We start from the raw sequence: 24,755 nt of genomic DNA, 5'->3' as shown, positions 1-24,755 counted from the left end.
TGGAATTCTTACTGTCACAACTTTAATATTCAGGAATTGCACAAACATACATTTTGCGTGAAAGTGCTTAGGATCAATGTCATGATCCTGAACCAAGGTTATTTCGATTACGTTCAAGTCGGCGGAGGAGGAAGAAGGAAATCATCGTTCTGGAATAATGTACCAGTGCTGTGATGGCAGACGGTCTCGCTAGACTCAGACGAGGTTTTGATCCAGAGGGCATGTTGTCAATTTTTGCACAAGATTTGTTTATACAGTTTCAAGGTCTCAAAGGGAGAGGAAAAAATTCTTGTCTGGGATATAAATTTTTAATTCAGGAAATCAATAATCTCATATTTTATACTAAGATCGTTGAGGCGCAGTTTATGTATTCTGACCTTGAATCAAGGCCATTTTGGCAAGTCGAAGGTACATAGATGCATGAACGAAATTCTTGACTGGGTTATAATTTTGAACTGCAAGGGTTGCATGAGCTCAAAACTCGACAGCAAGGTTTCCTACATTTAGTGAGCCGTAGCCTTTATAAAGTGTAACTTGAATAAAGTTAACACAATGAGGTCAATCTTGTCTGGACCGTGTAAAGCAGGAATCGTAGAATTCCAGGGTTGCACAAATATTGCTTAGGAACAGAGGGCTGTTTTTGGTCTATATAAGATCACTTGGATAAGGTCAGTGCATCTTAAATCACGAAATAAACCGGTTGGTGAAAGTAATTTGTGACCCACAGATTTATCAGGACTAAAGAATGCGAAAAGAACCTGTCCTTTATCCTTGGACAAGCCCAAGGTCGAAGGCTTTTCTTGTCCGTGCCACAAATTTTGAATACGGAGAAGACGAGTAATTTTAATAAAAAGTTTCCATTAGAATAGAGGATGTTATGACACTTCAAATATTACTGGAATAAGTATATATGTTTAAATTACATTGATAAAGAATAAATTCTTTAAATAATTTAAGTGATTGGGCTGTGTTGTTTTACTTATTTTCTCGCACATCTTTCAAAAGTATATTATCCAAAATGAATAGTCCTGTCGTGTCAGGACAGTTGTATTCCTTTTACCGGTCTTTTATTTTTATTATTATTATTATTATTTTTTTTTTTTTTTTTTTTTTTTTTTTGATGATAGCCACACGGAAATAAGGTATCCATTACGGTAGCGATTTGTGCTCAAATTCTTTTGAAGTACGCAAGCGTTCCATTTCTGAGAACTGCGTTGTAAACAACCCCTCACACAATTGCCGTTTTAATGGGATTTTCTGCGCCGAAAAAAAACCTCATTGTTCCCAGAGCCCAGCTGTCAAAAAAAAATTCATTGATGTATTTATTTTTAGAACGATAAGCTTAGCAACGCTGTCTAAATTCTAAGCCGTTGTGCAGTTATTTAGCGATGTGACAGTTAGTTTCTGTTTAACTATTATTGTGAAAGTTAAGCTGAAATCTAAAATTCCATTTATACGTGTTTTTGATTAAAAATAAATTTCCGCAATTGAACAACCTGAAAGACCTTATATACACAAGGTTACTTTGTTGAACTGCCGTCTTTTCCATGTGCAGTACAGTTCAGAAAGCATCTGGCTTCCAAAATCCAGTTTTCCAGAAGAACTGATTTCATGCTCATAAAGAAAGAGATGCGTCAGTATTTAGAAGTTCTGGACGTTCAGTCAAGAGTATATCATTCACTTGGGACTCTGTTGGAACTGCTCATTATAATTTCGACACGAGACAGCTACTGTAAGTGGAAACCAGTTTGAAAGTTTAACGTAAACTTCAGTTGTTGAAGAATGTTTGAACTCGAGTAGGAAAAAAAAAAACTTGCTATTTTACATAAGGCATACCTTTGGCCTCACGTTTATATTATAATTATTTTTTGTCTGCAACATTTATTATCATTTCTGGAGAGTACACTTGTGTATGTAATTATTTATAAATAAAGGGATGAGGCAGACAGGCAGATTATAAATAATTACATACATAAGTGTGCTCTCCAGGGGTGAAAATCAATGCTGCTGACAAAAATAATATAAATATATAAACGCGAGGCTATCGCCATGCCTTATGTCAAATAGCAAATGGTTTTTTTCATATATGTAGTGGATATTATATATATATAATATATAATGTAAATATATTATATATATATATATATATATATATATATATATATATATATATATATATATATATATATATATATATATATATATATATATATATATATATATATATAATGATAATGAGAGTAGTTCCGTGACTTGTAACTTGAATGCCAGGAAAATGACATGCATTTTCCGTACTGAACTTGTGCCTGTCATTTTCCTGTATATATATATATATATATATATATATATATATATATATATATATATATATATATATATATATATATATATATATATATATATATAAGAGAGAGAGAGATACTATTTATTATACTTATTATGTTTCATTTGTAAGCAAAATAAAAATTGAAATATAGCGATCTACCTAGCTCAATTACATAATGAAGCGTGAAATACGAAGTTCAGATCTAGGTCGCACTTTCAATGGCGTAATGACGAGACCTGGTGACCTAAAAACCTTTTTAAGTAGATAAATGACAGGCAGACGCATAGGTCAGGTTTATAAAATAGTAGATAAATGAATAAATGAAAGGAAAGGAAGTAAAGAAATTAATGAAAATAGAAATTGCTGTAGATTTAAAAATGACGTGATTCATATGTATATAGAGTACATGCCCTCATTTCTTAATTAAGCTTACTTATGAGTAGATAGACTGCTAATATAATTGAGTTGGCGACATCTTAAGGGTTGTCGGTTTTTTGTCGTAATTCATTCTCTCTCTCTCTCTCTCTCTCTCTCTCTCTCTCTCTCTCTCTCTCTCTCTCTCTCTCTCTCTCTCTCCACTTTTTACCCTAGCGGAGGTGTCTTCAAAATCCCCGTTGACAACGGGACAGTTATATATACATTATATATATATATATATATATATATATATATATATATATATATATATAATATATAAACACATACATATGTATAATATATATAAATATATTTATATATAATATATATGTGTGTGTGTGCGCGCGCGCGTAACCGTAAGCATAAATAAAAGTAAATATGAATAATTTATCGGACCGTTTGAAATACGAAATGCAGAAAAATAAATCAGATGCTTAAAATAAAACAGAGAGAGAGAGAGGAAAGGCGCATCTTCCTCCTCCTCTTCGCTAATAGAGCCGAGGAAAATTGCATCTTTGTGCGCGACCTGTCGCCTTCCAATTTGCTCTCGGCTCTTAAATCCTCGCGAAGCATCTCTGACACCCAAAACGGATACAAAACAGGTCTCGTCTGTTCGTCCTTTAAGAACCTTCCTCTCAGAGACACGAGTTCTGAATATGTGTCATGCATTTTCACTTGAATTTCTGACGCAATTTGCGGGGCGATTTCCGTTCCTCGTGTTGCCTTTCTTTTAAAAGGATTTTTAGCTTTGTGTAATTCTTCAGTGTGTTTTTAGTAATTTGCGTTCCTCATGTTTTCATTCTGCTTTCAACAATTTCTTTTCCTTTGTTTTCATTCTTGTTGTACCGTTGCTTTGTCTTCACTGTAGTTCTGCCATCTTTGGATTTTTATCGATTTTTTGTTGTCTTAATTCTTCGGTGTGTTTTAGTAAATTACGTTCATTATATCTTCATTCTGTTTTTAACACTTTATTTGCCATCGTTTTCACTCTAATTGTACCGTCACTTTGTCTTCCTTCTAGTTCCACCATCACTCATGTTTTAACCATTTCCTATTCTAATATCTTCACTATTTTCAATCATTTCCATTTTTAATATCTTCACTATTTTCAGTCATTTCCATTTTTTATATCCTCTTTTTTTATAAAGCAATTTACGTTCCTTATATCCTCACCCTGTTTTCAGCCATTTTTTGGCCCTTATACCCTCCCTGCATTTTGAGCCATGTCCCATTTTTGTATCGTCACTTTTTTCCAGTAATTCCCATTTAATTGAAGTATCACCGGATATTATTTTGAAGGACTCTTGAGCTTGAGAGAATATTTTATTTCGTATATGACTTTAGTTGCAGCACTTCGTGGTTTTAAAATATCCCTGTATATTTTTAGAGGACTTAGAGCAACCAAAAATGAATTATTACATTTATGACTCGAAATTTTTACTCTCGTATAAAGTGGTAAGAATATCAGATTCTTTTGCAGTTTGCATTTTTCAAATTTTAAAGGGTTAACGTTCGTAATTTGTTTGTTTTGAGTTATTGCATACATTTTCTTCTAAAGAAAGAAGTTAGTTTTGTCACAACGAATTTTAGTTTATTGTTAGATTTTTAGTTCGGATTTGTTATTTTATTTTAATTTAGATTAGCTTATAATTTCCCACTTTAAAACTAGATTCTTTACAATTCTGTGCTCAACCTATTCTAATTTATTTTTTTAACAATTCTCTGCTCAACCTATTCTAATTTCTTTTTTTACAATTCTCTGCTTAACCTATTCTTATTTCTTTTTTAACAATTCTCTGCTCAACCTATTCAAATTTCTTTTTTTACAATTCTCTGCTCAACCTATTCTAATTTCTTTTTTTTACCCCTGAAGCCATGTACAAAATAAGTGTAGAGTGCTAAAAACTACTACTTTCTTTTTTTGGGTAATATCTCGCAGAAATGAAAAAGCAATATCGTTTTACACTCCCTTATTGACTATATTGCCTTCGAAACTCACGCTTTATCTGTAATTCACACCTGATAACTTGCTAATCACTCTTTACTGCCGCCAACTCACGCTTTATAATTTAAATATTGGCTATATTAAGTTTTTTATGCCAAGGCCAACGGGATTGGGAGCCTACAAGGAAAGGAGAAAGAATAGTTGTATGGGTGCCTAAACGCCCCACAAAGCAGGGCAGGTTATAGGAATCACGAAAAAAGAAAGCTGGAAGTAAATCTCAAAGTTCGGTGTAAGAGCTACTAAATTGAACACGAGGACAATAGAGGGTAGTTGTGACGCCAGATTACTTAGGATCAATCAGCCAGGGTCAAACGTGTAATGTAGGTGGAAAGTGATTTTTCAACTCTCATGGACTTTCCATTCATTACTGGCATTTCAGATTGTGAAGTTTTGCAACTTTATTTTTCCTAATTTTACTCTCTCTCTCTCTCTCTCTCTCTCTCTCTCTCTCTCTCTCTCTCTCTCTCTCTCTAAGTGCTTCATTTTGTCCCAATTCGTCACTTTTTACGGTAATCAGAACGTTTTCCCGTATATTTTTACATTTGATTTTAAACATTTCGCTATATATACGAATATATGCAGTGATTCAAATTATTGTTTATATATACATAAGTGTGTATGTATATACATATTCATGTATATGTATATACACATATACATGTATATGTGTGTATCTTTGTATATATTATATGTATATACGTATATGGGAGTATGCATATTTTATACAGTCCTTCACTAATTTCAGCAAATGTTTAGCTCTACCAGTGGCTGCATACAAGACACTTCAAAATGTGTCCGAATCATTTCAGTTCAATATTTTGGAGGGACTGGGATGTGGGAAAAGGAAATTGGGCAGACTCGGAGGTGGCCCAGAAATCAAAGAATTATTCTTTTTTATTTGAATTTTCTTAATAGTTTGGTGCTTGCAAAGGTATGCGCCCTAGGGATGCTTTCTAGATGGGGTCCTCGATGACTGAGCCGGTCAAATAAAGGTTTAATACTGAACGGTTATGTCGGAAGGGATGGGTGTAGGCGTGATTACAACAAAGAGGTGGGCGTCAGTATCGTTTTTTGTGTATCGGATTCAGGACGCATATCCTGATCGTTTTCCAAGTTCTGGGAAAACTCCAGTCCCCCTCTATATAGAGTGTATAGTTCTATATATAATATTCAGAAATTTGAAATTTTGTTTTCTTTCGATTTTTCCTCTCTCTCTCTCTCTCTCTCTCTCTCTCTCTCTCTCTCTCTCTCTCTCTCTCTCTCTATATATATATATATATATATATATATATATATATATCTCTCTCTATATATATATATATATATATATATATATATATATATATATATATATATATATATATATACTGTATATATATATGTATATAGTATATATATATAATATATATATATATATATATATATATATATATATATTGTTTATATATATATAAATTTATTTATATATATATATATATTTATATCCACATATATATATATGTGTGTGTGTGTTTATATATATGCTACATACATACATACACACACACACACACACACACACACACACATATATATATATATATATATATATATATATATATATATATATATATATATATAAGGTAAAAACTGGTAAAATATTAGTGTCACTGAAAAAATGTATTGAAGTGTTTTCAGATAGATGGTTTGGTAGTGAGGAAAATATTGACAGCATGTGGACGAAAAGTGAGTCAATTCGAAAGCTTCGGGAGGAGGGAGGAGAAAGGGATGGGGAAATATTTATTTCGTAATATCATCATCCTCTTCATTTCTGGTCACCATTTGCTGTGAAGGTGACATTTATGAAATAAGCTCAACAAGCCAGAGATCTGCCTCGTGTGTTTTTTTTTTATTTCGCTTTCTGGCATCAACGGCAGACGGGCAAGGGCGCTGTGTACTTATTTATTTATTCTGTAAATGTCGAGGAATATATTATATATATAAATATTTATATATATGTATATATATGTATATGTATTAATATATATACACATATGGATGTGTGTATGTATTGTATTGACCACGGTTTATTTGCAATTTTTTTTTATTACTTTTCTGTTTTAGTAGGTCGATTATAGCTTGTTTTGTAAGTTAAATATTATTTCAAAATTACTATAATCATAGCTTTTCAATGAATAGGTGATTTTTCTAATGAAAGTTGAAGTAGTTTCTCTAATATAAAAGCTAACTTTTATACTATTCAAGCGTAGAATTCACCTCAACTAGAAAAGGAAAGAATTTAGCAGTTCAATAATTTCGTGAAAAAATAATACTTACATTCGATTTATTTTGGGATCGTTGCTGATTGCCAGAAGAATCCTTCCAACAGTGTTACATATACACACCAAATGCATAGTTGAGTTTATTTTGTTTAATTTTAATACTGAAATATTTTAATCACAACTTGATTAGAGTTCATTCTGCAATTATGTAAGTAGGGGGAGTAGCAGCTATTGTAGATAATGTTGTAAATTGTTTTTTCAGCAGTTGCCATTATTAATAAATTACTGGAAATATTACCAACGTTACTTGAAAATTTACAGAACTGCAGTAATCAAGATTTGATCGAGGCATTTTAGTTATATAACTGTACAGAAAATTTACAGAACTGCGGTAATAAAAATTTGATCGAGGCATTTTAGTTATATAGCTGTACAGAAAATTTACAGAACTGCAGTAATCAAAATTTGATTAAGGAATTTCAATGATATAACTGTACAGAAAATTTAGAGAACTGCCGTAATCAAGATTGATCGAGGCAATTCAATAATATAACTGTGTTGAAGTGATCCAGATTTGATCAAGGTATTTCAATAATATAATGTTACAGGTAAGCCATACAAATATTTACGGTGTGTATACGTGACATATTAATGATTAAATTCTTGAAGCCACTTCATTTGGAGGACTTCTTTTTGTGACCACCACCAAACCCCAAAATAAATCGAATGCACATCCCGTGTCCTTTGTTGGAACGAGGGGAGAGAAACGTTAAGCCAACCGCGTAACCTGGATTTAAGGGTTTATGAATGAGAATATTTGTTTCCCTCCTTTGCTTTTTTTTATACCGAGGGGAAACAGTTTCAGCTTCGTCGTAATAGAAAAGAGAGGTAAACATATTTGTTGACCTACTAGGGGTTAGTCTGTGTTGGTCGTGTATTTCCGCTGGCTGGAATATATTTACATAGATTTAAGTCTCCCCAGATATTCGTCGGTTATTCCTTGGGCAGAAAGGATTCAGCTCTGGGGTAAAAGTCCGGAGTGTTGATGAGTAAGTTTTCACTCAGTGTAAATTAATAGGCGACGTGAGTTTCATGAGGTGCCAAAGCATTGAGTGTAAACGAACGTGTGTGTGTGTGTGTGTATACGTGAGCAGGTTGGTGGGCGGAAGTCTGTAACAGCCTGTATTTTATTTTTTTATTTGTTTTTTATTTCTTTCTTTGTTGGTACGAAAATTTGTTTGATATGTAAGTTTGATGCGCGGTTATTTCAGTACCTAGTGATAATGAATATCGTCATAATTGTTTTTCATTTGCTATTTATAAGTTAATTAATACATTTTTCATCTTTCATACTTAGAATTTAATAATGTTACGTATAGAAATATTTTCATCTTGAGAACACACATTTGGAATGTGGAGACTATTGCTACTACCATCAGCACGTCCAACCAGTCTGGAGGTTTCATTATCGCCCTTTTCCAACCTATTAGTCAACAGTATTGACCAGTAGGCTGCCACGGCATGATAATGAAGCCTTCAGACTCGTTTGCTGCAAAAAATTAAAGTTATATTGAATTAAATTAAAGAATTAAAAATTTGCAAAATTAAATTTAGCAGGTTTGTTCAGGAAAAGCAATGTGATTACATTACTGCTCTACTTTTATGCGTATTTTGCCTTACCCTTACGCATACTGTGGGTGCCTGAGCCATTAAATACGTTAATATTAAATATCTTAATTAAAGCAACTTTGTTATCGTCACCAAAAGCTAAGTAAATTGAATGCATATCTTATCTCCTTTGGGATCTTTCCTAGATAGTGACCCCCAACAAAGTTCGGGGCTGGTTATCTAGGACTAATATTTCTTGGGGGTGTCATTATCTATATGAAATTTATAGTCTTTTGTTTACGTTTTCACGTTAATCCCCAACTGGCTCGCACGAAACGCGCCACAAGGGTGGATACATACCGGGTTAAAACCCTTGGGGGTCACTATCTAGGAAAGATCCCTCCTTTGCTGCAAGGAGAGAGAGAATCGTTTATTAAGCCAGCCACGTGGCTCAGATTTAAGTGTTTGCATAAGATTATTTAGATTTATTCCCTTGCATTTCTTTTTGACTGAGGGGGGAAACCGACTCGGGGTGATAGAAGGAAGATGAAAGTAATTGTTTACGTTTGGGTTTCAATCTTTTGGGAGGTTTCGCTCATGAGACCGGAATATTCGTATGCACACGCCTTCGTTCGTCGCAAAGGTCTCTTGGATTTGCTGTTTTTGGCGGCCGGAAGGATGTGGTTCATACTTCAAACAAGAAGTGCAAACGAATATGTTATGGCACGCAATCATGGAGTGCAAGCAAGTATGTAGCAGCGTATTAGCATAAAGTGTAATACGAGGATGTTGCGGTGATGAAGTATGAGCAAGTGTGCCCCGGGGATAAAATATGAAGTGTAAACAATTGTATTGTGGTATTAAAATATGTCTGTCAAGAGGTATATTGTAATTTGAGATATGTGGCACAAACGAGCGGGTTGCAATTCAGTGTGAAAGCATGAAGCACGAGATGTAAGAAGGCATATTGTGGTATTAAAGGATAAAGTGTATTTAAGTAGAATAAAGTGTACTGAAGTATGTGACGGTGTGTAAACATGAAGTGTAACATGATAGTGTGGTGGCTTAGAACAGCCAAGACGTGAGGTACAAAGGAGTAAATGACATGACTGCATGAAGTCAGGAGCTGTAGACAAGTGTGCAGGCTTGAACAGCTGCAAAAGCTATTTTGTTATGCTATTTATTTGTTCTTTTGTGTACTCGTATCAATACTGGTCTGGTTATTTTGTTAGTTCTTTGCGGTATTTGGTCATTTTCATTTGCTGGCAGGAAATGATTACTGTTACATCCATTCCATGAAAAGGATTTCAAGTTATTATAAGGCAGAATTTACCTAACTTAGGGGAAAGTACACTTTTGCATTAAGAAAGTTTTGTTTGCAAAAACAAAATTAGAGTACTCTACCTATTATGCCTATGAAAGTGATAGAATGTTCATGAATTAGGGATGGAAAGAAAATAGATTAGCACCGTTTTTATTTGCAAAAATCAAAATATCGGACAGCAACTATTACTGCCGCTAATGCTTTAACTAAAAAAATATCAAAGTTCCCAAATCATAGAAAGGCGAAGGTGAATATCCTCATGTATCTTTTTCTTCAGAAAAAAACAGAACAGTAGCCTACTACTACTACTACTACTACTACTACTACTACTACTACTACTAACGAATCCTTCACAGTAACCTGCCCATACCAAAGATACAAATGCCTTTGCGCGCAATAAAAGAACTGAAGAGTGACGGGATTAAAGATGCTCAGGCCTTTCCTAGGGTCTCCTGGGCTATTTTACCGTTAGGCCTATGCCGTCTTCATCGCTTGGTCGCAGCCTAAATCATTTGTATTCTTAAGGCGTACCAGAGGCCTTAGGAGAAGATAGAGTTTTTCGTCCCAAGGAATGAATTAGGTAAATGAGAAAAAGGAACACTGGGGGGTTTGTGGTAGACTAGCTGGTTTAGTAGTGAATTAGGGGAAAAAGAGGAGCAATAACTGCGAAATGAGAAACTTAACTAAGAGTCTTAGGAAGCGTAGTTTTAAGGAATAGAATGTGTACAAAGGAAGGGGTCGAATTTGTGTGTTTTTATTTGCATGCGAAGTAGTATGAGCATTTGAGTAATTGTAGTAAAGTGGACATAATAAAAAAGATACATCATTATGAGCTTCCTACAGCCACAATAAAACAGAATACCTCCACAGTAGGAGGCTTTTGCATAGGCAAGACAAACATTGTGACGTCGTTGTACAAAGCGTAAAATCATGATAGAATGTGAAAGGAAAACACAGCGAAATTTTCAGTTTTCCCCAATATAACTTGATTTGTATAGAAAAGACTGCAGTAAGATGAAAGATGAGTGTTATGAAATAAAACCTCCGCTGTGTGTGGGAATGTTTAAGCATGCGGGAACCTTTTTGCCCATTGAGGTAATATAGAATGACAACTGGAAATCTTCACTGAGGACATTTGATGGGGAAATTAATATAATTCTGGGTAATTTTTTGTAGATCAAATGTCAAAGATTCATTGTAATCATTCATTAATAGTATTTTAGGAAAGAAAACTTTACCTTTCAAAAAAAGAATTAATATTTAATTTTTCTAACATGTAAAATTGCAGCTCAGTCACATAGAAGGGTGCTATAGCTTACATGACTGAAATTTTAATTATCTTGAGGTTTATTTTCTGTGATTTCTTGCTAGGTCATGGTAAATAAATAGTCACAAGTGGTGGGGGGGTTTATTTTCTGTAATTTCTTGCTAGGCCGTGATAAATAAATAGTCATAAATTGAGGGTACGGGCACTCAGAAGATCCTGGGTAGCCCCGGAAATCATAAATCGAAAACATTGAATTGCATTAATTGTCAATAATACTCTAAATGCTCCTCCACAGAACGCTGCTGGGGTTTGAGGCTGAAAGTCAGCAATAATTAGCGCAGATTTGTTTTGGCCAGAGCCATATTCCTATTTGATCTTTGACTTTTAATTGTGACCTTAACTTCATTCGGAACACTGACATTATTAGTGGATTGTGAATGTTAGATATGAAGTCATTATCTCGTACAGTTCAAAAGCCATGGCCAAGGTTGAATTCCTTTTTGATCTGTCACCCCTAAGCATGATTTAAGCTTGACATTGAAATAATTTAGCACCTCGGGTTTATTAGGGGATTAAAAGTGTCCAACAGGACACCTCCAACTTGTACAGCCCTAAAGTGAAGCTAAGATTAAATTCCTAATTGTCTTTTGACCCATATATATATAACATTGCCATCACTGGTCATGGGCATCATTAATGGATTATGCATACCAAATTGAGGTCTCTCTCTCATACGGTTCAAGTTATGGCTGGGTCAGATCAGGATCGAGAGATTATGGATCCTGGGTCAGATGCATGTGTGACGTCTGCTATGACCTCATTGTAACATTGCAAGTATATATATATATATATATATATATATATATATATATATATATATATATATATATATATATATATATATATATATACATATACACAATATAATATATGTAGTGTACATATATACACATACATACACACACATATGCGTACACACACACACACACACACACACACATACATATATATATATATATATATATATATATATATATATATATATATATATATATATATATATATATATATGTGTGTGTGTATATATGTGTGTGTGTTTGTGTGAATATATATTATATACATGTACATACACTTGACTCTTTCAATAACATTTTAATGATCAGATTAATGACATCCAATTTTGAAATTTTGATAATTTTCATCCTATCTCCAGTGAGAGGGCAAAGGATCGTGTCAATAAAACAGAAATCCCACGCCTGAATGCCATCAAAAAGATCAGCTGAACGTTAGGAAGAGGCAGCCTTTTTAGGTTTTAGTTACCCAAATGCCATCGGCTCAGTTTTCGCAGCTGAAATTGTTGGATACATGATACCGTGCAGGGGCTGGAAGCCGGATGGAATTAATGCCATGTTAATAGTTCCTATTTTGAGGGATAAATACGTTACTTATCCTCAGGGTTTAGCCCTAACCTAATGCACCCCTAATCCTTTACCAGCCTCCAGTTTTGGCTTTTTTAATTTATATATTGTTATTTTTTGTCTTTACACATAAACATGATGGGAGTTCGTGCGTTTGTATGACCCTTATCTATAGATTTAGAATATCTCATTGGGTTCTGTCTGACGCAGCCTTCTTTGTGCTCAAGATTTCCCTCTCATCGTTGGCTGACAACCATACTTTGAACACCCAAAACAGAGAGAGAGAGAGAGAGAGAGAGAGAGAGAGAGAGAGAGAGAGAGAGAGAGATGATGTTAAATACTTTTTAAAAATGGCAGTATAAATTAAACTTGAGATTGTTTAAAATGACAGCATAAATTAAACTTGAGATTGTTTAAAATGACAGTATAAATCGAACTTGAGAAAACATAGAGGATCTCATACTAATAATGAGACGTAATTTGGGTTGATCCAAAACAGGATATTTCACCGAACCCTTTGTATTGTCCGATTAAGGTGCCCAAATAGATACTGGTTCGAATGGACAAAAAGTTGAATTGAGCAATTAAAGACGTTGTGAGGCTCAGAACTAAATGATGCTATTTACATCTTCTCTCTCTCTCTCTCTCTCTCTCTCTCTCTCTCTCTCTCTGTTTTTGAATGTTTGGGGTATGGTGGTTAGCCAACGATGAGAGGGAAGGCTGGAATACAAAGGAGGTTGAGACAGAGAGCGAGAGAGAACCGTTAATTGATCCTAATGACGTAATCTAAACATGGAGATAGTGGTTCATATGGTGGTAAATGATTTTATCGTACTGTGAGTATGCAAGTGTTTACTAATTAAAATCTGCGCACAAGTATTCACGGCCTCTTGCGATGGTATATTTTACTCAACAATCCGTTTCCCCTTGGTAGGAATATTGATAGTCACTACCATATTGATCTGCTAACTGATGAATCAGTGAGCAGCCACCTGGGCAGAAAACTGGTTTAGCATGGTCCGTTCCATATGACCTACCGAAAGACAAATAAATATATATATATATAGACAAATAAATAATATATATATATATATATATATATATATATATATATATATATATATATATATATATATATATATATATATATATATATATATTGTCTATAAATATATATTGTCTTTTGTATGTTTGTAATTGTGTATACATCATAGTTACTTTATGTGTATGAACATAATTTTTTATTTATGTATTCAGTGGCCATTCAAAGTAAATCGAAAGTAAAACTAAAAGAACACGTAGAATAAACTTGGAACATAAAAAAAAAAAAAATAAATCCTTCCACAATTGATTTGAGTCATTAATCGTGACTTCTTGTATGGTTCACTTTATATTCATGACAATTGTTCATTTAAATTACAACGACATTAGCATCCATATACCTCTTTCTCGCGAGGTTGGTTTCAGTTTCATACTTTTTTGAGTTAATCCGGTTCAGTCAAGTTTCTCCCAGTCCTGAAGGCCTTGCTTATTATTCAATCCTGTTGTTTGTGACCATTAGTGCCATGTCCACCCAAGCTGTACTGTACTTGGATATTCATCCAATCAGTAATCAACGTGTTTATTATCGTCATGCTGTCCAGTCAGTCTGTGGCAGCAGCTCTGGTTGGATATTTGTTGGAAAAGGTGATCGTTGATCAGGTTATTACGACTGGAGGTCGAAGAGCAAAATGCTATCCTTACATAATTTTTTCTTCCTTTTATAAAATATTTGTTATTATTGTATGTATGTATGTATGTATGTATGTATGTATGTATGTATGTATGTATGTATGTATGTATGGACATGTACTCACATATTTAATACTTAATAATAAAAGTAGCTCTACAAAAGATTTTTTGACTTGTAATGCAAATATTTAGTGTTGCTTGAAGTTTCAATTTTGTATATATGTACATGCACGGGCGTGCGCGTGTGTGCATGCTTATGTATATTATATATAATATATTTACGTATACATGTGTGTGTGTATGTGTGTAAATATTAAAAGTAACGTATGCAAAGAAAAGATATAGGCTTCTGCTGAGACTTGTTTTCAGTTCCACATCCCTAAAATGTACTTTCCAATACTAATTTTAATTGTTAGTAAAGTATTCCAAATACTGTTAAATACTGATTTCAAAAACCAGTTTTGGCATACTTATTTTGTTAAGTGATGCTATTGAAGCCAATTTTAATTCCGTATACTATAGTGATTTTTTGATCTGGTTGGAAATACTTTTGATAAATTTTTCCGTGAGTGTAATTCTATAATTTCACCTATACGTATCTTTATACATACAGTATATAGTATATATATATATTATATATATATATATATATATATATATATATATATATATATATATATGTATATATTATATATATATATATATATATATATATATATAAATATATATATATATATATATATATATATATATATAAATAATATATATATATATATATATATATATATATATATATATATATATATATATATATATATATATATAAACCGTTTATTTTTTATTTATTTTTTTAATGTCGATATCTGGACTAGGGTATTTTGATTTATCTCAACTTTTCCTTAGGTTATTTTAGGAACCAGTTTTCACTTGCTTTGGAGGGATATTTTTAAATTCCGTTTTCAGTAACCTTTGTGATTGTAGTAGAAAGTAATTTTATGTACTTTTATGAAGTAATTTTTATTTAAGTGTGATTTATTTTTTTCTAGAAGTTTATCGTTTTAGACAAGTTTCACATTTTTCCTAGGTGGTGTTGTTATTAAAATGTTTTCTAGTTGTTTCATAGGTGATATTTTGAATCTCAGTTTCGAAGGGTTCTTGGAACTTATTTACTATAGCAGGGGTTCCCAACCTGGGGTATATGTATCCCCAGTGGTATATTTGTACTCTTCAGGGGGTACATTGGATCTGAGAGAATAGCCAGTACTGTGCAATACATGATGCAATCTGCGCTGAGATTGCACAATGTCGTGTTTTTTTTATTTCATTTTAGTAAGCAAAGCTTTTACCCAAGTTATATCAAGAGTAGTTTGAATAGCATTTGTTTTTCTCTATTATGGAACTTCGCGGCTGTAATCTGTATCCGAACCAGGCCTGAAAAGATGCAGTCTACACAAACAGATTTCATAATAAAATTATGTCACAATATCAATTTCATTGGTTTTCTTCTTTATCCTCGACTTTTAGGGGTACACAGGAATCTATAAAAATGCCCAAGGGGTACAGAAGAACAAAAAGGTTGGGAACCCCTGTACTAGAGCTATGGAGGAATTTTTTCAGAAGCCACTTTGGAAATCTTTCAAGGGGTATGTTTTGGAAACCAATGTGTTGAAGAAACCGCGTTGTTAATTTTTGAAATTTGCCAATTATATTTTATCATATGATATTTTCTAGAAACTGTAATCTCTTTTTCATCAGTGACCTTTTTTCTCTAGTAGTGTTTCTTCATGAGCTAGATTCGGTGGTCTTCCTTAAGTCACTTAGAAACCTGTTTTCTTAATGATACTTTTTTTGAAATCCTCACTGAGACATTTTTCTTCAAAGGTAAGACTCTTAATCATATGGAGAAATTTTTCTTCAGTGGCATTTAAGAAAGGTTTAAAAATCATTTGGAGATATTTTTCTTCGGTGGTATTTACGAAAGGCTTAAATATCCGTATTTTGCGTGATATTCTATTAAAATAACATTTTTAGTCCCTTACAGCCATTGGTGATATTTTAGACCAGATTAAAAGACCCATTTTTTTAGTGATATTTTTTTTTATGAAATGCACATTTTTTTTTTACCTGTTTCTTCTGTAATATATTTTAGAAACCAGGTTTAAAAACCTATTTTCTTAGTGATATTTTGAAAAATATAAAATCTTTAAACTTTAACGTCTGTGGAAATTTTTTGAAATCCACGTTTAAAGCCATTTTTCATAGTGATATTTTTCGAAAACCAGACTGTTTTGGCAAATCTTTTTAGTGGCAGTATTTAGGAATCAGATTTACAGACCTTTTTACTTAGAAATAATGTTTTAAAAACCAAATACCCTCTACTTTCTCTCCAGTGGTAATGTTTAGAAACCTTTTAGTATAGACTTTTCTAAGTTTTATTTCATAAAACCATATTTTTTACATTTACCTTCAGTGGTAATTGGTAGAAACCAGTTTCAAAGACCATTTTTCTTACTGATTTTTTAGAGCAATATCAAAAACATTTTTCCTTCAGTGGTAATTTTTTATAAACCATATTGAAAGACCCTTTTCTTAGTGATATTTTTTAAAACCCAGATTCAGGGATATTTTTCTCAAGTGATATTTTAACTCCTCAGCCAAGACGGTCTTCAAGTCCCTGGAATTGTTTCGAGTTCTTAAGTTCAAAACCGGTGAGTAAACATAGAAGGATTTTAGACGGAAACGCCTTTAAAGGCGACAATTGCATGGCCAGGCGATTCTGATTTCGCTCTTACTGCAGTCATGAAGAGTGCTTATTAGCTTAAATGTTTCTAGCCGAGACGTATGATGATGTACTTCTGTTCCAAAATCAAACTATGCATGACGGTGTTATTGCGCACAGTGAATTCCAGTTCTCATTGGTTCATTTTCAGGCTTCGCGCTGTTTCCCCGTTTGATGTTCTTAGATGATCTGTTCTTAATTTCGATGCTTTCTGAGATGGCTTTTATGTAATATTCACCCTGCCGTTTGTTTGATGTTTTTTAAGGGAGGATATAGAAACTTAAGCTTAGACATTACAATGGTTGTTGCTTTTACTGTTGTACTTTTCATTTCATGTTCAACAAGTGTTATTGAAACGAGTACTTTCTGATTTAGGAAGTTGAATGAGTAATTTATTTGAGTAACATCATTATGATTGTGATTGAAGAAAGAACAGGTAATATTATACATTGGAATTTATAGTATTTCAATGAATTATCAATAGGGACTCCTTTGGATGAAATTAATTGTAAACTCATTTTCCTGGTTATCGAAGGCTGTTACGTTAAGTAATATTTGTTCTTGAACGAAATTTCACGCCATGCCGAGATGGAGATAAATATTGTAATTCTGGTTTTGACTGTTATCACGCTCACGGGATGCGAGCTGACGTTTCCGAAAATATAATAATACTTTTTCCAGTTTAAATAGCGCGTGAATAATAGGGTGGATTATCCTGTAATACCTGAGTAATACCTGAGCTGTAGTATATCATTAACCTTTAATGAAAATTAGAGTCAAAGGGGGGGAAAGTGTCGTCTCGTTGCCTTTTTATTAATTCAAAACGAACCGTGTAGATTATTCTAATGAAGTTGAGGTCCTTGTATATACACTGAAATTAATGTTTGATTTGTCATTTAACTTTTTTTTATTTATTTATTCAGAACCACAATTCCAAGTTCGATGCACTAAAATCATCTATTCACTGTTAGAATTCAGTTGCATGGCATATTTCGGTGGTCACGCATGCGGGCAGCATTATGTCCCTTCACCTCGACCTCGACTTCCTCCTCCTCCCTCCCTCCTTCAACATCCTTTCCTACCTCTTGGTACTCCTTCACATGTTCCTCAACATCTTTCTATTCCATCCCTTTCCTCTTTATACTCCACCTTTTCTCAGCAACCTTCCCCTTCCTCTTCAAACTCCTCCTCTTCCTTGATATCCTTCTCCTTCCTCCTTCACCTCTTCCCCAGTGTCCTCCTTCTTCCTCTTTACACTCCTTGAATTCTTCCTCGACATTCTCCTCTGTCCTCTTCCAACTCCTTTGCCTATTCCTCAACTTTCCAACTCTTTCCTCGTTATGCTCCTTCGCCTCTTCCTCAACATTTTCCTCCGTCCTCCTCCACAAAGTAAAATTCCCACTCGGTTCCTCCGCTCCAATTGACCCTCCCCCTTCCAGCCGTCATCTCCTACCCACAGGGCTCCTGGCCTGTGTCTTCTCGTTTTCCACATACGAAAGCTCCTTTTATATCACCGAAAGCTGAGCTCTTCCACCAAATGGATGGTGATGAAGTAGGGGGATAATCTTTCGAGACCTGTTTGCTTGCATGCATCTAGATGTAGAAGAAAACATTCTCCGTTTGGCATTCCGTGCCTGCCATCTTTGCGGGTGCCATTGGCCAAACATATTTTGTGAACATGTTTTTCCCAAGCGTGTCCCTCACCATTGAGGGAATTATTCTTTTGCAATATTTTTAGATGAATTATTTTAAGTTAATTTTCCATTTATAATAATACCATCAAACACACAAAGACAATTAAAAAGACGTCAAATGAGGAGAGAAACAGTTTTAGTCTTGCAATATATTCAGGATATATGTTTATTCCTTTATGTATCTAAAACTATGAGTAACAGATAATACACGTAAACTGTCACAAGCAGTTTAAAATGGAAAAAATACCCGCCTTAATATATGTATAGTTTTGCTTCTGCCAATGACGTCACATGCGGTAAGGGAAAAGACTCAGTAAGCTGAGCTCTCTCTCTCTCTCTCTTAGCTATCATTCTTACTCTTTTGTTGATATGCCACAAGAAACACACCAATAAAATAAATGTATAACTTCCGTTTACTATCTTTGAAACTCAAATAGGTCTCGCACTTTTTGATTGAGAGAGGGAGAGCATTTTAACTACTGCGGTTTATTTTCATTATTTTACTAAGTACATCTTCAGACGTTATTTTATTAACCAAAACATACTTCAGACACATAATGCATTCTGTGTGTAAACACCAACTAACAACAATAACACCAACTGGGCACTCAGAAATAACAAATAGGGGAAGTAAATATTAACAACAGTTAAGGGCAGCTGAATCAGTTGCCCTCATTTGTTAAGTACTGTAGAAAATCCTCATTGAAGAATTTATAGGCAACTAAATGGATTCTTTATATTTTTAAGCTTAAACGCTTCGTTATCATTAACAGTTATGGGAAGGAAGCCTACAGAGGACTATAAATGTCCACTGTAAAGTAATTAACGCTGAGTTAAGTTCTGATTTTACAAAGTAACTGTTTTCATTAAGTATCCAGTATTATGGTAAGGCCTAATATGTCTTACCAGAAGCTCAAAAAGATCTTCCCTGGAGAAATAGAAAGATAAATGAAATACTGCAAACAGTCAAGGAAAAAAGGAGATCAGCAATAGAAGTAGCTAATTAAGTAAACTGTCCGTTTGAAGCCAAGAGCAGCCGAGTCCGTAGGAAATAGAAAGAATGGGCACTACAAAATCTTCACCTTAACCGTTGCACTGCAAGAACGAACGCCCTAAGAAAGATACATTAATTTGACCAGTGTGCGCTTGACACAGCTCGAGTGATGACTATCTCAACCGGGGTTTGCGTCGTCACTGCTAAAGATACCAAACTTTTCACAGTTGTTTTGTAAGAAAAGCTAGAGCGGTATACCCTTTCCTTGTCTGAATCTACACTTTCATTGTCCCAAAGTTTTTCTTTGTCTTACTCTCTCAATCAAAACCCCACTACCTCTGTCATACTCAGTGATGTTGCAACCCTATTTTTCTTAAGTACCTGTGCCACTTTTTGCCTCGATGAAAAAGACAAATTATACCTCTGGTCCATTCCTTTTGGAACCTTTTCCTCATCTAGATATCCCTTACAAACCCTTGTCAGCCACAAATCCCACTCCACACTACTATTGTTATCCCATGACATTTGGTGCCTGTACTAGTCTCTTAGGTGCCCTCCAAACATCAACAGTAACCTCTGTGTATATTCCCATATTTACAGATCTGTTTCTGCTCTCTCCTCACATAAGAGAAATTTCCTTTAGAATACTAACTCCATTAATATGGGACGGTATTTTTTTTAAACAGCTTATACCAGTAGTAGCATCTTTTGTTTTAAAGCCCATTTGTTCCCAAGCGTCTCTTTGCATTCCCTCTAGTATAAGATCTTTTCCATTCTGTATTAATTCCCCAGATTTACCCCTGGATTCCAATCTATATATTCTCTTTTTGCTCAGTCACTTTGTTTCTGGTTATCTTACTCCTTTCTGTTCTTTTGTATCTCAGCAACTGTGCTTCAAACAACCTTCCCCGTAAGGGGGTAGTGTCGTCAGTTCACCTCATGCGGTGCACTGTAAGCATTATTTTAGGTTCTTTGCAGCGGCTCTTCGGCCCCTAGATGCAACCCCTTTCATTCCTTTTACTGTGCCTCCATTCATATTCTTTTTCTTCCATCTTACTTTCTACCCCCTCTCCTGACAATTTGTTTCATAGTGCAACTGCGAGGTTTTCCTCCTGTTACACCTTTAAAACCTTTCGACTATCAATTTCCGTTTCAGCGCTGAATGACCTCTTAGGTCCCAGTGCTTGGCCTTGAGCCAAAATTCCATATTCCATTCCATTCAAACAGCCTCCGTTTTTCTTATTCATCCTGCCACTTGCCGCATTTATTCATTCTTCCTAAGCCTCTATACCAGCAAACTCTTCGTGCTGCACCCGTGACCATACCATCGAATTCTGCAGACTTTTCACAAACTCCTTCCATTTATGTTTCTTTTCATGTTTTACTTCCTTATATCTTACGTATTCGTCCTCAGTACAGTCATAACCTCCTTTCCATTTATAAAAGGGTACGTAGAAAGCCTTTTCCTTCCAGGAAGGATGTTCTTCAGAAAAAAAATAATGAGTAACGGGTATTGAAAAATAATCAATCCTGCAGCGTGCGATGTACAACAGCTGAAAGGAAAAAAAGGAAAACTTGTTTGAAGATCTCAGCTTTTGTGTAAAAATGAAAAAGAAAAAGAACGGTATATTTTAGAGTACGTTTTCTTATCTGTGTATATATTTAAAGGATTTCCTGTATCCCATTAGATAGACTGGATTTTCTATTAATTTGGAAGTCATGGGAACGATGATAAGCTGAAATACCATGTTCGATGTCTCCTGTCTCTCTCTCTCTCTCTCTCTCTCTCTCTCTCTCTCTCTCTCTCTCTCTCTCTCTCTCCCCTTCCCCTGTGATCCATATCACTTGATTAACAACCAATTGGTTAAGTCACTCCATAGAGCCCACCCCCTCCTCTCTCTCTCTCTCTCTCTCTCTCTCTCTCTCTCTCTCTCTCTCTCTCTCTCTCTCTCAGCGTCTTGAGATAAAATACAACTAATCTCTTTAAAAGACTTCATTTTCTTTTAACACATTACTTTTTAATTTTTAGTTTGTTGCTCCTTCTTCTTATTTCTTATGCCTGTGGTAAAGAGTGGTTGTTTGATAGGATGTTACATACTTTCGTTGCAACCACTGAGGATGCGACACAGGCGCCTTTTGTGCTTTAGTTGTAGTGTAATTTTAGTTCTTCGTAATTATAAATTTTTTTTTTTTTGCTCGTTTGTTGGTATTTTGCCTTTTATTACCTGAAGCGAATCATAAAGATAACTCAGTCATTCTTATAGTTTTGAATGTGTAATAGGTGTTATTGAATTGAATTGAATACAGAATATAGGCCAAAGGCCAAGCACTGGGATCAATGAGGCCATTCAGCGCTGAAACAGAAACTGACAGTAAAAAGGTTTGAAAAAGGTGTAACAGGGGAAAACCTTGCAGTTGCACTATGAATCAGTTGTTAGGAGAGGGTGGAAAGCAAGATGGAAGAAAGAGAATATGAAAGGATGTACAGTAAAAGGAACGAAAGGGGTTGCAGTTAGGGGCCGAAGGGACGCTGCTGCAAAGAACCCTAAGTAATGCCTACAGTGCCCCGCATGAGGTGCACTGACGGCACTACCCCTCTACGGGGAATAGGTGTTATGAGCAAGAGCCCGTGATGTTAAATTAACAATATTGAATATATTTCGCTCTTGAAATGAATGCTGTGTTTTGACCCCTGAAAGGAATAATAGCTGCGTTCGGGTGATATATCTTTTGAAATTAACATTATAGTTTCCTCTCTAAAATGTATTATAAATATATTTTAAAGTCGAATATGAATCCCGTTTCATCCCTGAAGTGACTTTGTTTAATCCCCGAAAACGTATATTTTGTGGCATAAAACAGAATTATGAATAAATTTCAGTCCTTGAAACCACTCAGAAAAGTATTTGATTCACCGGAAACAGTAAAAAAGCTTGTTATACTTGTATCTTCAAATAAATGGAAGTATATTTCACTGAATGCCTGTGGATCCCTTTCCATTACTCTCTCCCATCATTAGGTGGGACCTGTATCCCACGAGTATCAATGTGGAATTTAGCCTAGGCCCTTTTCTGCATTAGGCCTATCCTGTGGGTGAATGGACGTATATTTTTGTAATTTTCCTTGGCTTATTTTCGTGTCTGTGTTATATATATATATATATATATATATATATATATATATATATATATATATATATATATATATATATATATATATATATATATATATATAATATATATATATATATATTATATATATATATATGTGATTTTTTTATCACACCGTGATTTATGTACAATCATGAAGCTACAAATGTCGCTTAATATCAAATTCACACAACCTCAGGAATATCCCCGATGGGAATTATCACCGAAGAGGAATTTATAAGTGATAAATGGACTGGTACTGCCGAGTCTCGAACTCAGTGGGTAGAACGTCGACTGACAGAGTCCTTTATCAATATCTGTGTCGTGGGTTCGAGACTCGACAGTACCAGTCCATTATCATTATATATATATATATATATATGATAATATATCATATATATATATATATATATATATATATATATATATATATATATATATATATATACAATATGTAAAATCCTGAAGCTACAAATGTCGCTTAATATCAAATTCACGTTGTCTCATGAATAATTGAATCACCGAAGGGAATTTATAAGTGATAAATGGACTGGTACTGTCGAGTCTCGAACCCACGACACAGATATTACCCAGCGATCCAGTCGACGTTCTACCCACTGAGTTCGAAACTCGGCAGTACCAGTCCATTTATCACTTATAAATTCCTCTTCGGTGATAATTCTCATCGGGATACACACACACGGAGATAAAAAACATATATATATATATAAATATATATAATATATTGATATGTATATATATATATATATATATATATATATATATATATATATATATATATATATATATATATATATATATATATATATATATATATATATATATATATATATATATATATATATATATATATATATATATATATATATATATATATATATATATATATATATATATATATATATATATATATATATATATATATATATATAATGTGTGTGTGTGTGTGTGTGTTTGTGTGCGTTTGTGGCTGAAGAGAGGGCTATAACAATGTCTTGCTAAGGGTGTTGAAACGAAAGGGCTTTCAGTAGAAGCAAGAGATACCTTTAGTATAGATGTGGGTGGGACAGCACAGTTTATATGTAACGGGTTCGACATCATGCTGATGGGCCCATTAGGTTAGGTATTTGAAGGAGCTTATGTGGTTGTGTTTTACTTAGGATGTATATTTTTGCTTCAGCAATGGAAGAACTAATGGAGTTTTGTCTTTGCTTTTCTTATTCTTTTGAGCCAACCCAGGTGCCTGTTTGTCACGGCATTTAATGCTGTCTTCACAAATGGCGATCCCCGTAGGTGGGGTAGTGCTGTTAGTGTACATCACGCGGTGCACTGTAGGCATTACTTGAGGTTCTGTGCAGCGTGCCTTCGGCCCCTAGCTGCAGCCCCTTTCGTTTCTTTTACTGTACCTTCTTTCATATTCTCTTCTTCCATCTTACTTTCCACCCTCTCCTAGCAATTGATTCAAAGTGCAGGTGCGAGGTTCTCCTCTTGTTACACTTTTCAAACCTTTTGCTGTCAATTTCCCTTTCATTGTTGAATGACCTCATAGGTCCCAGCGCTTGGCCTTTGTCCTAAATTCTATATTCAATCAGCCAGTTAACAAATGGCGATGATATAAATTCATATTCTGTTGCTTAAACTCCATTTCCTCTCGAAAAATCGGTTTACCCCACAGAAAACTACGAGAATTTCTCCGCCCTCATAATTTGGGGCCTTTCCCGTAGGCGCTCGAGAGCATAAACTTCGTGAAAGTTTGTTTTC

General features: G+C 34.2%; 1 protein-coding gene across 7 annotated transcripts in view; it reads left to right on the top strand.

Annotated features, from left to right (window-relative positions):
- The window catches only part of Epac (Exchange protein directly activated by cAMP), a 659,154-nt gene that overhangs the window by 408,995 nt on the left and 225,404 nt on the right, over positions 1-24,755 (top strand). For 2 of the 7 annotated variants that reach the window (XM_067123718.1, XM_067123715.1), the window contains exon 3: positions 17,012-17,065. The exons of the other annotated variants lie outside the window; for them this stretch is intronic. In XM_067123718.1, the coding sequence (XP_066979819.1) occupies positions 17,012-17,065 (54 nt within the window). The remainder of the gene's footprint in view (positions 1-17,011; positions 17,066-24,755) is intronic. 7 annotated transcript variants of the gene reach the window in all.

The sequence above is a fragment of the Macrobrachium rosenbergii genome, chromosome 21 (assembly GCF_040412425.1).
Source record: "Macrobrachium rosenbergii isolate ZJJX-2024 chromosome 21, ASM4041242v1, whole genome shotgun sequence".
NCBI lineage: Eukaryota > Metazoa > Arthropoda > Malacostraca > Decapoda > Palaemonidae > Macrobrachium > Macrobrachium rosenbergii.
Note: the sequence above shows the minus strand (reverse complement) of the source record. Positions and strands in the feature narration are given on the sequence as shown.